The sequence below is a fragment of the Ailuropoda melanoleuca genome, chromosome 12 (genome assembly GCF_002007445.2).
Source record: "Ailuropoda melanoleuca isolate Jingjing chromosome 12, ASM200744v2, whole genome shotgun sequence".
In the NCBI taxonomy this organism is placed as follows: Eukaryota; Metazoa; Chordata; class Mammalia; order Carnivora; family Ursidae; genus Ailuropoda; species Ailuropoda melanoleuca.
The window spans coordinates 36,223,589-36,237,872 of NC_048229.1; the positions used below are offsets into that span (position 1 = coordinate 36,223,589).

The 14,284-nt window shown below is 52.6% G+C and overlaps 2 protein-coding genes across 5 annotated transcripts in view; both read left to right on the forward strand.

Moving 5' to 3' along the window:
* The window catches only part of BLVRB (biliverdin reductase B), a 12,897-nt gene extending 7,893 nt beyond the window's left edge, over positions 1 to 5,004 (forward strand). The window contains exons 3-5 of the mRNA XM_002923698.4: positions 65 to 154; positions 1,455 to 1,583; positions 4,756 to 5,004. Coding sequence (XP_002923744.1) covers positions 65 to 154; positions 1,455 to 1,583; positions 4,756 to 4,913 — 377 coding nt within the window. The 3' untranslated portion in view covers positions 4,914 to 5,004. The remainder of the gene's footprint in view (positions 1 to 64; positions 155 to 1,454; positions 1,584 to 4,755) is intronic.
* Positions 5,005 to 7,207: 2,203 nt separating this feature from the next.
* Positions 7,208 to 10,799, forward strand: SERTAD3 (SERTA domain containing 3). Of its 4 annotated transcripts, none has more exons than XM_002923699.4 (2): positions 7,208 to 7,526; positions 9,500 to 10,798. In XM_002923699.4, the coding sequence occupies exon 2, from the start codon at positions 9,506 to 9,508 to the stop codon at positions 10,100 to 10,102; it is 597 nt and encodes a 198-aa protein (XP_002923745.1). In that variant the 5' UTR covers positions 7,208 to 7,526; positions 9,500 to 9,505; the 3' UTR covers positions 10,103 to 10,798. The 4 variants fall into 4 exon arrangements, with proteins under 4 accessions (XP_002923745.1, XP_019659855.1, XP_034493760.1 ...); XM_019804296.2 differs by lacking the exon at positions 7,208 to 7,526 and adding an exon at positions 7,554 to 7,879 and having other exon boundaries at positions 9,500 to 10,799; XM_034637869.1 differs by lacking the exon at positions 7,208 to 7,526 and adding an exon at positions 7,554 to 7,789 and having other exon boundaries at positions 9,500 to 10,799.
* The last annotated feature ends 3,485 nt before the right edge of the window (positions 10,800 to 14,284 follow it).

The window sequence follows — 14,284 nt, forward strand, 5'->3', positions numbered from 1 at the left end:
CACCCCTGCCACCCCCACCACCACCGCCGCCTGCTAGTGACAGCCACTCTCTGTCCCCTCTAAGGTCCTACCACAGTTATGTCCGAGGGCGCCCGGAACATTGTGGCGGCCATGAAGGCCCATGGCGTGGACAAGGTCGTGGCCTGCACCTCGGGTGGGTGGCGGGGTCTTAGGGATGGGGCTGAAGGGTGGGGGGTAGGTAATGGACAGGCAGCCAAGGGGCTTCTGCAAGGTGGCATTGAAGCTATCCCAAGTTACTGTGCATTTATTGGGCACTAACTGTGTGCATGAACCTTGTGGGGTGATGCTGGGGACACAGTGGTGACCAGTACAGCCCCGGGCCCTATACTCATGGTTCTCATAGATGAGACTGAAGTGGTGAACAGACCCATCATCGCACAGTGATAGGCCAGAGTAGTCAGCTCCAAGATGGAGGAACACAGAGGGCTCAGGGGCAGAACAGAAGCCCCAAGGTGGCAGCTGACCAGCCCGAGAGAGGGGCAGAGAGCGCCTCCTACAGGAATGACAGAGCCAGGCATACACAGACCAGGTCTCTACCCTCGCGGAGCTCCCCACTTACGAGGAGAGGGACATTAAACAACTGGTTGCCTTGAATAATCCAAAAGACAGGGTACAGGGTTCATAACAGGCACAGTTCATGCTGACAGCATTTACGGAGCACTTACCGTGCGCTAGACACCATCTGAGTGCCTTAGGGATGAATGCCACTTAATCCTCACAAAATTGAGTATGTATGCTCACAGCGGCACATAGTAGGTGCTCAGTTGATAGTTGCTGTTCTTCCATACAATACAACCCTTTATGGAAGGCAGCGGAGGCACAGGGAGGGAGGCAGGGAGGCCCACCAGCTGACCCGTGTTCACGCAGCCCATGCTGGCAGACCAGGCTGTCTTGTCTCCACGGTCTGCATGCCTTGCCTCTGTGTGTCATCCTCCCCAGGAAGGGAAGCAAACTGAGGGAGGGCAGAGGGATCAGCAGCTGCGAAGGTTCTGAGGTGGGAGTGTGGCTGGGGCAGAGTGTGAAAGGGAGAATATCGGGCGCCGAGGTCAGGGGGCTGATGGTGCCACATCTGGTGGGGCTCTGATGGGGACCCTGCTTTCACCCTAAGTGAGATGAAGCCACAGATGAACTCTGACCCTTTGGCTGTGCACAGGCCCCATCTGGCTGCATGTGGGGAACAGATTGTGGGGGTAGAGACAGGAGGACCCGGGAGGAGGTGGCTGCACTGTCCAGATAGGAGGTAACTGGACAAGAGCAGGTGGGGAGAGAAGTGGTCAGGACTTATGTGGTGGTCAGAAAGACAGGAGGCTGGGACAACTGGAAGGCTGCGGAGAGCCCCTGTGGGGTTTTGTCCTGGCATAAGGCCGGCAGGCTATGTGGCCTGGCCAGTCTGTCCTCAAACTTTGGCTCACTGTGCCCTGTGTACCCCCCAGCCTTCCTTCTGTGGGACCCGACCAAGGTGCCTCCACGACTGCAGGATGTGACCGATGACCACATCCGGATGCACAAGGTGCTGCAGGAATCGGGCTTGAAGTACGTGGCCGTGATGCCACCACACATAGGTGAGTGGGGCCGGGACCTGGCGGCAGGGTTGCCACCAGCCTGCCCCCTCCTGTCCACTCGAGAGATCTGTCAGGCCTTCCCCGGCCAGTCTAAAATTGCAGACCTTCCCCTTAACACTTTCTCTTCTCTTTCTTGCTTGATTTGGTCTCCTTTCTGACACCCTTTCGGCTATCTCTGTTGAACCAACCACCTCAAATTTACAAATGTAAAACAACAACCCTTATTTTTTATTATTATTATTATTATTATTATTATTATTATTATTATTACTACTACTACTACTATCATTATTAGAAGTGAGTTACTGGAGCTAGTCCATATTCAAGGGAAGGGGACTTACCTTTCACCACACAGCGTGTCATTCCTTTCTTTATCCTATTTAGTGTGGGTCTCTATCACTAGAATGTCAACTCTTTGAAGGCACGGATTTTGTCTTGTTTTGATCACAGCTGTGATCAGTGCCCAGAATAGGGCTGAGCATATAGTAGATGCTTAGGAAACATTTGCGGGATGAACTAATCCAGGGGAACCACACTTCCCAGGGGCGTTGTGGAGAGGCTCAGTAAACTACACCTACATCCTCTTTTCCTCTCCCACGTCTGGAATCCTCCTTGAGAGACACACAGAGTCAGACACAGGGAGACATTCATTTGTTCATTCATTCATTCAATGAACGTCTCTTGTGTACAGAGCGCGTGCCCTTACAGGCCCTGGTGACACTGTCTGCTCTCAAGAGGCTCACATTTCTGGCAGGGAGACAAGGAAGCTAGATGCTCTTCCTGTTAGGTGTGCCGTGGGGAACGGAGAAACGCTCAAGCACACAGAAGGGAGTAATGGGGAGTCGTTTATGGAGCACAGACTCCGTAAAGAGATGGCTTCACACAGCAAGGGAAGGAGGCAGGTGAATGTCCATGGAAGCGAGGACTGGGATGAGGGAACAGCAGCGCAGAAGCCCAAAGGCCCAAAGGCCCAAGGGCCAGACCCTTGTATCTCCTTCACAGTTGCCTGCTCACTACAAGTTCTTTCTTTTTTTTCTTTTTTAAAAATTTTATTTATTTATTTGAGAGAGAGAGAGAGCATGCATAAGTCGGGGAGGGGGCAGAGGAAGAAGCAGAATTGCCGCTGAGCAGGGCACCCGATACAGGGCTCGATCGCAGGACCCCAAGATCATGACCTGAGCTGAAGGCAGACGTTTCACTGACTGAGCCAGCCAGGCGCCCCTGCTCTGAGCAGTTCTGCTTTGCCCTCTGCCTCCTGGGGCCCCTGACAGGAGGAGGCCTGCATACCTTCTAGAGGGTCAAATAAGGCTCAGTGTTTAGGTTCAGTTCAGAGCCCTATTGGGACCAGAATCCTAATTTGAATCGGCAGCAGGGAGGCTGCGGGGTGCAGAAGCTGGGTGAAAATCCCAGCCCCAGCACCGTGTGGACTTCAGGCCCGTAGCCTCTGAGCCTTGGTTTTGTCATCTCTGAACAGAACGCATATTACTTCTTGACCTACTGGGTTTGAAGTGAAGCCCAGAGACATCATGCCTAAAAATTATTTAACACAAAGTACCTTTCTAAAAAGGGGGGGGGGGACCTGGGTGGCTCAGTCGGTTAAGCATCTACCTTCAGCTCAGGTCATGATCCCAGGGTCCTGGGATCGAACCCCGCATCAGGCTCCCTGCTCAGCGGGGAGTCTGCTTCTCCCTCTTCCTCTGCCCCTCTCTCCGCTCATGCTCTCTCTCAAATAAGTAAATAAAATCTTAAAAAGAAAACAAAAAACAACACAGAGTACCTTTCTTCAGTTTCTTTTTCTTTTTTTTTTTTGTAGTATGTGTGTAAAAACTTTGAAACCTCCAGAAAAGTTGAAGAAATTAAAGGTTTATGAATATCCATAAACCTTTCATATAGATTCAATTAACACTTTGCCCTGTTTGGTTTACTTTTTATGCATGCCTCTAATGGGTATATGTGAATATATGGGTAGTATATATATATATATTTTAATAGTACGTGTATATATATGTTTTTTAATTTTTTTTTTGGCTGAACCATTTGAGAGTAAGGAGCAGACATCATCACACTCCATTCCTAGAACCTCAATAGGTATCTCCGAAGAAAAAAACATCTTTGGGAATGACCCACACTACCATTATTGCACCAAGGGAATGGACGTTAACTCTATCACATTTAGTGTCCATTTCATATTCAAATTTCTCCAATCGTCAAAAAATACTGGGATGCCTCGCTGGCTCAGTTGGAAGAGCTGCAACTGTTGATCTCAGGGTCGTGGGTTCAAGCCCCACGTTGGGTGTAGAGATTACTTAATAAAATCCTTAAAATGTCCCCTCCCCGCAAAATCAGGATCCGATCAAGGACCATGGGTGTGTTTAGTTGCCATGTCCCCTTGAATCTGGACCAATTCTCCATCTCTCTTTTTAAAAATATGGCTCATAAAATTAACCAAGCCAGGTGTCTTTCTAAATATCCCATGTTCTGGATTTCTCTGCTTCTTTTCTCTCAGGCTCAGATTAGACACCATTGGCAGGAATGCCACTTGGGTGAGGGTGTTGTGTTTCCTACTGCACACGATTCCAGGTTGCCCCTGCACCAGGAGGCTGCATTCAATCCCTCAGTTAAGTTCGTCGCTGTCAGAGATTTCTAATTATCATAATGCAGCCAACAGATGCCCTCCTAATGGCCAAGTTATACCTCCAGATGGAAGGACCTAGAGCAAATCTAGCCTTTGCCACTGGGAAGTCACCCTTTGCAACCCTGGGAAGTGACTTTCTCTCTTGCAGATCCAGTTTGCCCGTCTGTAACATTGAGTTACTCATCGTTCCTAGTCTAGTCCCACTTTGTTTCTGTCCCTTGAACATACTACCTATTTTACACTTGGATTTGTTGCCTTTTCTCAGGGAACTTCTGCATGCAAGGGGCAGGGGTTCTTATCTGCTTTGTCCCTTGCTGGGTGCCCAGCCCCTGACACCTCATAGACCATCAATAAGGATTTGTCGAATGAATGAAGTAAGGGGTATAGACTAGCATCCTGCACATTTGTAAGGGTTTCATACATCGTTGACTCTTACACCCTCTGGGCTGGGCATGCTGTAAGCACCCTGGAATGGTCACATGCTGTGGGAAGGGGAAAGGACATGGGCTTCACCCATCCCGTGTCCTTACCTTGCAGGAGACCAGCCGCTGACGGGGGCCTACACGGTGACCCTGGATGGACGAGGGCCCTCCAGGGTCATCTCCAAACATGACCTGGGCCACTTCATGCTGAGCTGCCTCACCACCGATAAGTACGACGGGCACAACACCTACCCCTCCCACCAGTACGAATAGGGCTCTGACCCTGTCCGGGAGGACAGCATTCTGGGAAATGGAGAACAGAGGAAAGGAGTAAATAAATCTTGAGCCAAGAGCTTCAAATGATTCTAGGAGACCCAACTCTGCGACTTTTCCTCTGTCTGGCTTTGTCTGGGTGGTTCAGGGTCTCTATCTGTGTCTGTGGAAGGTTTTCATTCATTTCCTTGTCCGGCCCTGTGCTAGAGACCAGGTAAGGACTGTGAGGACCCAGGGATGCCCTTAGCTTCACAGATCTCACACTCCAGTAAGGAAGACGCCCCCGGCCCGAGAGAGTGACAACCCAGAGTGGCCACAGCTCTGAAGGAGGAAGCACAGAGGGCTAAGAGAACTGCCTGACCCAGCGTGGGGAGCAAACAAGTTAATAATACTTAGCTCGGAAGGGAGGAGTGGTTGACGCCAAGAGGCTGTTACATGGAAGCCAAACTGCAGAATCATTGTAAAAAGCTTGAGCTTCATTCTGAGGTTCTGTGCAGGGAATGGAGCAGGAGAGAGGCGGGGAGGGGGCACAGTCAGGTTTGTGTTTTATAAAGCTGCCCTTGGCTGCTGGGTCAATGTGGATCAGAAGCCTGCAAGAGTAGAGGTTGGAGCCCTAGGGTACCAAGACAGAGGTCTTGAGTGGGGCAAGAGAGTGGGTGTGAGCAGAGTGGAAGTCCATGATGGGGGAGGGTGGGAGAGAATCCAGGAAGAAGCATAGAGCTAGAACCTGGAGACAGGGTTACAGTGTAACCACTCTGAGACAGGGGCCCTAGAAGAGGGGCAGGTTTGGGGGGGGGGAGGGGGAAGAATGACCCCTCCAATCATGTCCCTCTTTGATATCTACTGTCCCCTGCCCATGTTCCCCAGAGACACCTTTCCCAGTGAGCCACTCCTCTCTCCCTACTTCCAGCCTCCCCTACCTACCCAACACCTTTTCCTTTTCCCCTCTGGGAAAAAAACACACACACACAAATCCATTCCATTCCTATATTGTTTCTGCAAGCAGCAGGACGACTGGTTGACAAATTCCAACCGATGAGAACTGGTCTGCAGAGCCTTAAGCCTCCCTTCCCAGGGGTCACCTGGAGAAAACTGCCTCCCCCCCTCCCCTTGGTGAAACTTGTGGGGGTGGGGCACTACTGGTTCAGGCTTTCAAGGCACTAGCACTGTGGTTTGTTGTTGTTGTTTTTTTCCCTGCCCTCCTCTTTCTGTCATATTGGGCATTTACAAAACTGGGTGCCTTCTTTGTGTCCAGCCATGTGCTAGGTAATGCTATGGACCAAGCACTGGGTGACCGAGATAACCTTGGTTGGTACCTGCCTTCCGGGGGCCCACAGTCCCAACCGCAAGTGCACAGGGCCAGGAATGGGAGGCAAGGGCAGAGGGGTCAGGGTCAGGACGGGGGAAGCCCAGGACACCATGGCAGCCCAGAATAGTGCCTAACCCACTGGGGAGCATCAAGGGAGAGCTTCTGAGAGAAGGAAACTTTTGAGAGGAGTTCCCGTGAGAGGCAGCCTGGGAAATGAAAGTGTATTTTCAGGATGGGGAAACAAGTTTGAAGAACCAGAGGCTCTTCATTGTCATTTTTGAGTACTTGCTAGGGTACCTAAAACACTGGGGATAAGGCAGGGAAGAAGACAGACAAAAATCTCAGCGTTTATGGTGGTGGCGGGCACGCGAAGTCATTTTGGAAAAACTGAAAGTCAATCAGTGTGGCCAGATCGCGGGGAGCAAGGAGGAGTGTGCAGCAGGCCAAACCGTGAAGGGCTTTGTGGCAAAAGGGGAGGAGCTGGGACTTTGTCCCCAAGGCAGTGGCGAGCAAGGAATGCGTTCCCAGCAATGGAGGTGCCATCCCGCGTGAGAGAGGAAGGATGGGGCGCCGGTGGGGGGGTGGTGGTGCAGGAGAGACCACCACAGGGCAGGCTGAGAAGTCCTGAGGATTAAGAAAGGGGCCGCGGGGCACAGAGCCTGGGGGCAGGAAGACAGGAACTCGGGGGCGATCTCCCAGGCAGCGTAGGCCGCGCCGAACCATTGGCTGGTCTTCAGCTGCGTCATCCTCCGCCCCGCAGCGTCCGCCCTCGGAATCCCGGGGGCGCGGCCTCCGCGAGGAGCTCAGCCCCGCCCCGCGCCCGGAAAGCGGGGTGGGGAGGGGCGTGCCAAGCGGCCTCGCCCCCCCCCCCCCCCCCCCCGCCCCGACGGGGTCCTCACCTGGTATAAAGGGATCGCAGAGAGCAATGCTGACGATTTTGGAGCGAGGACAGTGGCTGAGTTGAAGGAAACGGTTCTGACGTCCTCGCCACCCTCCACCCTAGACACGGGGCCCCGCCCCCGGGCGAATCGGAATCCTTTAAAAGGTCCGGGGTGTAAGGAAAGGGAGGGCCGGTCGGGCGTCTCCCGGCAACGGACCGGAGGCTCCACCCAGCCAATCCTCGCCCCGCGGCGGGCAGGACTCCAGCCAATCGCGGCTCGCGGTTCGGCTCCGGGGCGGAGCTGGGTGGGCCGCAGGCCAAACCGAGAGGCCCTGGGGAGGTGAGCGAGGTTTCTACTCAGCGCTGGTGGGTCGTAAAGCTGCGGACGTTCCAGGACTTGATCATTGCGAACCTGGCAGCGAAGGTGAGAGAAAGAGAGAGAGGCCACCCGGCTTGAGATCTCTTGAGTTACGGAAGGTGGAGGCGCGCCCCCGGAGAGCTGTGGAGGCGGGGTCTGGGCGTGGGTATGGGGTGCAGATAAGAGTGACTGATAGGGTTTGTGGGGTTTGGGGACTGGAGACTGAATTCGAGAGCGCAGACTGAAGGCGAAGTTGTTGGGGCAGGATCTTCAAGTGGACGGAGTTTGAAGCTGGGACATGGGGTGTTTGGAGAAGCGAGAGAACCAAGGAAAGAACTTTTGGGGCAGGAAATCTCAAGATTGGGACAGTTCTCGTCTCCTGGGCGGGTTGAATTCGGGGCTCCAGTGTTCCGGAAAAGGTGTGAGGGGTTGGGGCTGGGATCCCGGGCATTTGGAAAAGCGAGAGAACTACGTGCAAGGAATCTTGGTGAGGGAGACGCAGTGGCGGAGAGGAGGTGCTGGAGAGTCCCATGTTCAGGTCTTGGAGTCAAAGGGAGAGTTGGGAGATGAAGTCGAAAGGCGTTTGAAAGACGGGAGAATAGGGGAAAGTTGACGGGTGAGGGGGTGAGGGTATCAAAATTAGTCTCCCGAACGGAGTAAATCGGAGAGCATTTGTAGTTTTTGAGCGATGTGTCGGCGCCTGGGTCTCTGGACCCGAGAGCAGTTTTGGGGAAGAATCTGGGTCCTTCTTGGGGTCCGAAGGACCGGAAGAAAGCAGTTTTAGGGCTGGAGTGTGGGGTGGGGGAGGGGCGTTCCAGGCGTGGAGCTCAGACCCACAGCTCTGGAGGCCTCGGAGGGCGGGGCTCGGCAGGCGCCGGGCAGCTGGACGTCCGGGTTCCCTTCCCCCACCTGCTCCGGGCCCTCTGCGCATGCCCTGAGGGAGGGCGGGGGAGGTTGCTCCCTTTGGCGTGCGGAGCCTCTGGGGATTGTAGTGCAAGCTCAACGTTAACGCACGTGCCAAGCGGCTATTGGGCCCACATTTCCCAGAAGCCCCTGGGCTAAATTGTTGCCTGCCTGGATGCTCAACGGAGATCCGTGGAGGGGGCGGAGCCTGGCAGGAGTCGAGTTTTAGCAAGTTTTCTTATGGCGCGCGCTTTGGGGGAAGCCGAGGGAGCGACAGAGAGGAGGGAGGCACCTTCCCAGCTCTTGGGTGTGCTTCCAGTCGGTTAGGAAGAGGGCATGGAAATAAATATACTCCCTGGGGCGCCTGGGAGGCTCATTCAGTTAAGCGGCTACCTTAGGCTCCCGTCATGATCCCGGGGTCCTGGGATGGAGCCCCGCTTGTAGCTCCGCAATCAGTGGCGAGTCTGCTTTTCTCCCGCTCCCTCTGCCCCTCCCTGCCACTTGTGCTCTCTCGCTCTCAAATAAAATCTTAAAAAAGAAGGAAAATATCCTCCCTGTGAAAGAAGAGTCTCGGCAGATAGGTGTCCTAACGGGGCTCCAAGGGCTCGAATATAATGGGCAGTCAATAGATTAAAATATTGAATGAATAAATGGCAGTTAAATTCTTGGTCCTTAAGGTTAACTGTAGATGGGCCCCATGCATATTTTACACGTGGGATCTCCTTGAGAATATGGTGAGAATTTTTACAAGTCCTCATTTTACAGATGGGGAAACTGAGACCCAGAGAGGCAGTGTCACCTAATTTACAAAGATCAAACAGCTGAGCAATGTCAAAGGCAGAAGTCAAACTCAGGTTTCCCTGCCTCCAGTCCGGGTCCCTGTACTCAGACCTGTCATATGTGACACTTTTGAAGATATGAGTATTGTGTCTTAAGGAGGCAAATTCACTATTCAAGGCCACAGAGGCAAGTAAGTGGGATGCAGACCCAGATATGTTTCAGTCCAGATCTTGTTTTCTTTATCATGTTCTTTTAGTCTCCTCTTCAGCCCTATGGGATTCATATTATGTCCATTTTATAGATTTGGGATTTGAACTAGCCCCACTGCGTCTGACTTGTCCCTCTTCTCTCTTTAGGGCACCATGGTAGGAGGCTTGAAGAGGAAACACTCAGATTTGGAGGAGGAAGAGGAGGATGAGAAGTGGGACTGGGGTCCAGCAGGCCTGCGGAGCTACCAGCAAGCCCTGCTTCGAATCTCCTTAGACAAAGTCCAGCGAAGCCTGGGCCCCCGCGCACCCAGCCTACGCAGGCATGTCCTCATCCACAACACCCTCCAGCAGCTCCAGGCCGCCCTTTGCCTGGCTCCAGCACCTGCCCTGCCCCCTGAGCCCCTCTTCCTGGGCGAGGAGGATTTCTCCCTGTCGGCCACCATCGGCTCTATTCTCAGGGAACTGGAGACATCCATGGACGAGACAGAGCCCCCTCAGAATCCAGTGGCTCCTCCAGGCCCCCAGAACGAAGTGCTGCCCCAGCCCGATCCAGTCTTCTTAGAAGCTCTGAGCTCCCGGTACCTGGGGGACTCCGGTCTGGATGACTTCTTTCTGGACATTGACACATCTGCAGTAGAGAAGGAACCTGCGCTGGCCCCACCGGAGCCACCTCACAACCTCTTCTGTGCCCCAGGGTCCTGGGAGTGGAATGAACTAGATCACATTATGGAAATCATTCTGGGATCCTAAAACTTTGGGGGCTCTTTCCTCATCTCAGCCTTGGTGGGCTGGATCCCTGGATGCAACTCTGTGTGTGTGTGTGTGTGTGTGTGTGTGTGTGTGTGTGTGTGTTTTGGTGGGGTCTCTAAGCAGTGACTATGACCTCCTTCCCTCCCATTTCAGGGTTCCACAAACCGTCTTGCATGTGTGTGTGTGTCTGGTTACCTCAGCCTTCTGTGAAGGTGGGTCTTCCTGAATTAATTTATCTGTTCCAAATGCCTTAACGTGACTCTGTTTCTAGGAGTCTGATTTCCCACTTCCCACACTTCTTCTGCCTTTCCCTCCAGTTCCTACTCCCCTTGTGACCACTGGGGCCTCAGGGAAGATAAAGCTGGGCCTGTCAGAGGATGACAGGGACATGCTGCCTGGTTGCTATGGGAACTCAGACTTTGCCTCTTGCACCTCAAGGGAGCAGGAGGGGCTTGCCTCCTCCCCCAAGGTTGAACCCCACCTCTGTGGCAAGACCCCAGTCCCAGCAGTCTCCTGATTGATAACCAGGCCGGACCACGTGCAATAGGGTGGAAACCAAACCGCTCCATGCCGCATTATTTAAAAGAAAGGCGGGTTTTTTGGTGGGTTTTGTTTTTTTTGTTGTTTGCTTGTTTGTAATGACTTTTTTTTTTCTTTTTTAATAAAAGTATTTTGGAAGGGGTGGTGTTGCCTAAAGTTTCTAAACTTCAGTGGGTCAGTGGGAGGTACCTGGTAAGTTCCCTGGACGCTTGCACCCCTTACCTGCCAAAGTGGGGGCAGGCGTATTATTAAACATAATATCTGAGCACTTGTTAAGAGTACTATTCTATCCACTTCGTTTGAATTAAGTCATTTAATCTTCATGATAATATAGAATTCTGTTAACAGGCTTTACATAGGAGGAACCTCAAGTTCAGTGGGGCCGAATCACTTGCTCCCCAACACACCACAAGAAAAGCAAGGACCAGGGAGCTAGGACTCTTAAGTTGGCCTCCAGACGCTGGTTCTTAACTATTTGTGTTTTTGCTTCTTGGTAAACTTAGATCCCTAACCACATGGGGGCACACAGGAGGGAGAAACTGAGTTCCATGAATTACTAAAAGGATAGGTCACTCTTAAGAGCTTAAAAAGTCATTCCTTTCATTGTACGCAATGTATTGCTGGGGCCCAGAGGGGAAAGAAAATGCCCAAAGATAGCCAGTATTAAGTGTAGATCTTTCTAGGGGCGCCCAGGTGGCTCAGTCGGTTAAGTGTCTGCCTTCAGCTCAGGTCATGATCTTGGGGTCCTGGGATGGAGCTGAGTAGGGCTCCCTGCTCAGCGGGGAGCCTACTTCTCCCTCTCCTTCTGCCATTCCCCCTGTTTGTCTGCTTTTGCGCGCTCTCTCAAAAAAAAAAAAACAACAAAAACAAAATTTTAAAACTATTTAAAAAAAAAATAGATCTTTCTAGAAAACTGTTGACCAGGCTGAAGTTACAGTGCTAAGGATTTATTTGGGATGTACAAGCCCAGGCTGGTGATTGAAGAAGAGGCCCAGGAAGATGGAATGTGATACATTGCTGCATTTGCTGTCTGCAAAGACCTTTGAAGACTCAGCAGGTGAGTTTACACAGCATTAGGGACTTTTCTGGAAGGGTTGCAAAGAGGAACCATGCCAGGGTGGAGTCCACAGGCTAGGAAAGGAGGGGGATTTTACCTGTGCTTTCTGGCCCAAAGCCAGGATTCTTGCCCTGAGAGGGGCTTTGCATCTATGTCTGAAAGCGGTGGGGTACCTGACAGGGGTGCCAATCAAGAAAGCGTTGGTCATGAGAACCTCAAGGTACATGGGTTTCACATCTCAGTATGGATGCCCATTGGATCCTGTCTTACTGCTACTTAAAACTCAGTGATCAGTGACTTCTCACACCCAGAATAAAACCCAAACTTCACTAAGACCTGTAAGACCTGGCAATCTTGCTCCTAACTTTGCAATTTAATCTTCCACTCTTCCTTGCCTCCAGTCACACTGGTCTCATTTGACCCCAAGCTCATCCACCCCAGCGCCTTTGCACTTGTTAATGACCCATTTCTCCTATAGCTTCAATCTGAATGCCCCTTCTCAGAGTGGTCTTCCCTACCCCACATAGCTTACCATGGCCAGGTGCACCACCCCCCCCCCACCACACTCTATTTGATTTTCTTAGTAGCACCTATCCTATCTCAAGTTATTTATTACCTGTTTATGGTTACCCTTTGGGTCTATTAGCAACTCTGAGAGGGAGGGGTTTGCTGGTCTTGGCCCAGCTGTATGCCCCAGTGCATAGAACTACGCTCTGTACAGGTGTGCACTCAAAAACAATTTTTTGGAGGGGGCTATTGTTGCAAAAACGAACTCCCGAACTTGCAACGGTCGGGCTCCACTCCTGTGCTCCAGCTATAACATTCTCTACAGTTCTTCAAACACACCAGCATGTCCCAACCTCAGGCCTGCAGTAATGCCTGCCTCACCCAGTGAGCGACTGTGTAAACCGCGAAAAGGAGAACCTGATGTACCCCTAAGGATTCCCATAATTGCTTACATTTATTGAGTGCCTACTGTGGGGTCCTGGTGCTCTTCCAGTCTGGGGAATAAAAGAGACAGCTCCTGCTTTCATACAGCATTGTAGTTGGGGAAGGCTGAAATACACAGAAAAATAAGTAAAATATGCAGTCTGTCAGGTAAGGGATAAATGCTGTAGAGAAAAAGAAAGCAGGCAAGGGATGGGGTGTTGTTATTTCAATGGGATAGCCAGAGAAGAGCTCCTTGACAAGGCGACATTTGAGTAAAGACCTGAAGGAGGTGAGAAGTGAGTCAAGTCAGTCTGGGGGGGAACTATCCTGGCAGAGGCAACAGCTAGTGCAAAGGTCCTGAGGCCAGAGCATGAGTGGAGTGTTTGTGGGACCCTGACAAGGTCAGTGTAGCTGGAGCAGCGTGTACAAGAAGAGAGCATCCTAGAAGATGAGGTGAACAAGATGTATAGTCTTATGGGTGTCCCACAGGAAGGAGTGAGCTTTACCGAATGAGATGGAAGCCATGGAAGGCTGCTGAGAGGAGGAGGGATGAGACCTGACTCACCTTTTAATAGTCCCTCTTTGTTTACAGATAACCGAGTGAAAAGGAATCTGAAAAGGAATCGTGAAGCCTGCGAGTACCACAGTGAGGGCAGTATAAGGAGCACCCCCACTTTCCAGATAAACAAACTGAGGCTCAGAGAAGCCCAGCTCCTGCCCGGTTAAAGAACTGATGAGAGAAATGGAAAGGCTGACCCGCAGAGGGACCGGGTCTGAGAGAGAGTCCACCTGCCCCAAACTGCCCTCCTCCCGCCCGCGGTAGGGGAATGGGGCGCGGCCGCCGTGGGGCGTGGCCGGCGGGGCAGGCCCCTCCCACCTGCCCACCCTCCCACCCCGAGCTGGCAGGTCGGCGGAATACCCTGGAGGCGGCGGCGGCGGCGGGAGCCCGCCCGGCGCCTGCTCCCTCCCCAGAGGCCGGGTGGGGCGGTCGGGTGGGGCGGCCGGCTGGGGGCGGGGCGCTCCCCTTCCCTCCCCCTTCACCCGCGGGCGGAGGCTCCTCCCCAGGCCTGCCGCCCCGGCGGCTTGGTTCTGGTTTCATTTCCCAAGGCCTGACCTCTCTCTCTCCCTTCCCCCAGCCCTTTGAATTCCTGGCTCCTTCTGCACTTTCTGGTCTCAGCTCCAGGGTCACCTCCTCAGGGACGCTCTCCTGGACCACCCTGCTGGCACAGGCCTCCCTATTTTTCCGTCCTATTTTGTTTTCTTCAAGGCACGGAACAGAGGCCGAAATTATCTTCCTCGTTTATTCATCTTCCAGGGTCTCATCCCACTCAGAATAAAACAAAACATTCCGTAGAGGGCTCTAAACGGCCTGAAAGCTTCTCTGACCCTCCCCCGCCCCCTCCGGCAACATACAGTCCAGCTACACTGCTGCCTCGCTGCCTGGCAGACTCAGTCCTCCGGGCCTTTGCATTGGCTCTTCCCTCTGGCTGGAGCATTCTTCTCCCAGAGCCTTACTACCTCTCTCATTTCATCGGGTCTACTCAATATCACCTCAGGGAACTTTCTACCAGCACCAGCACCCTGTCTACACAGTACACCCTTTCATCCCTTTCCTCCCGCTGTGCTTTATTCTTTCCCTTTTCACTTGTCGCCTT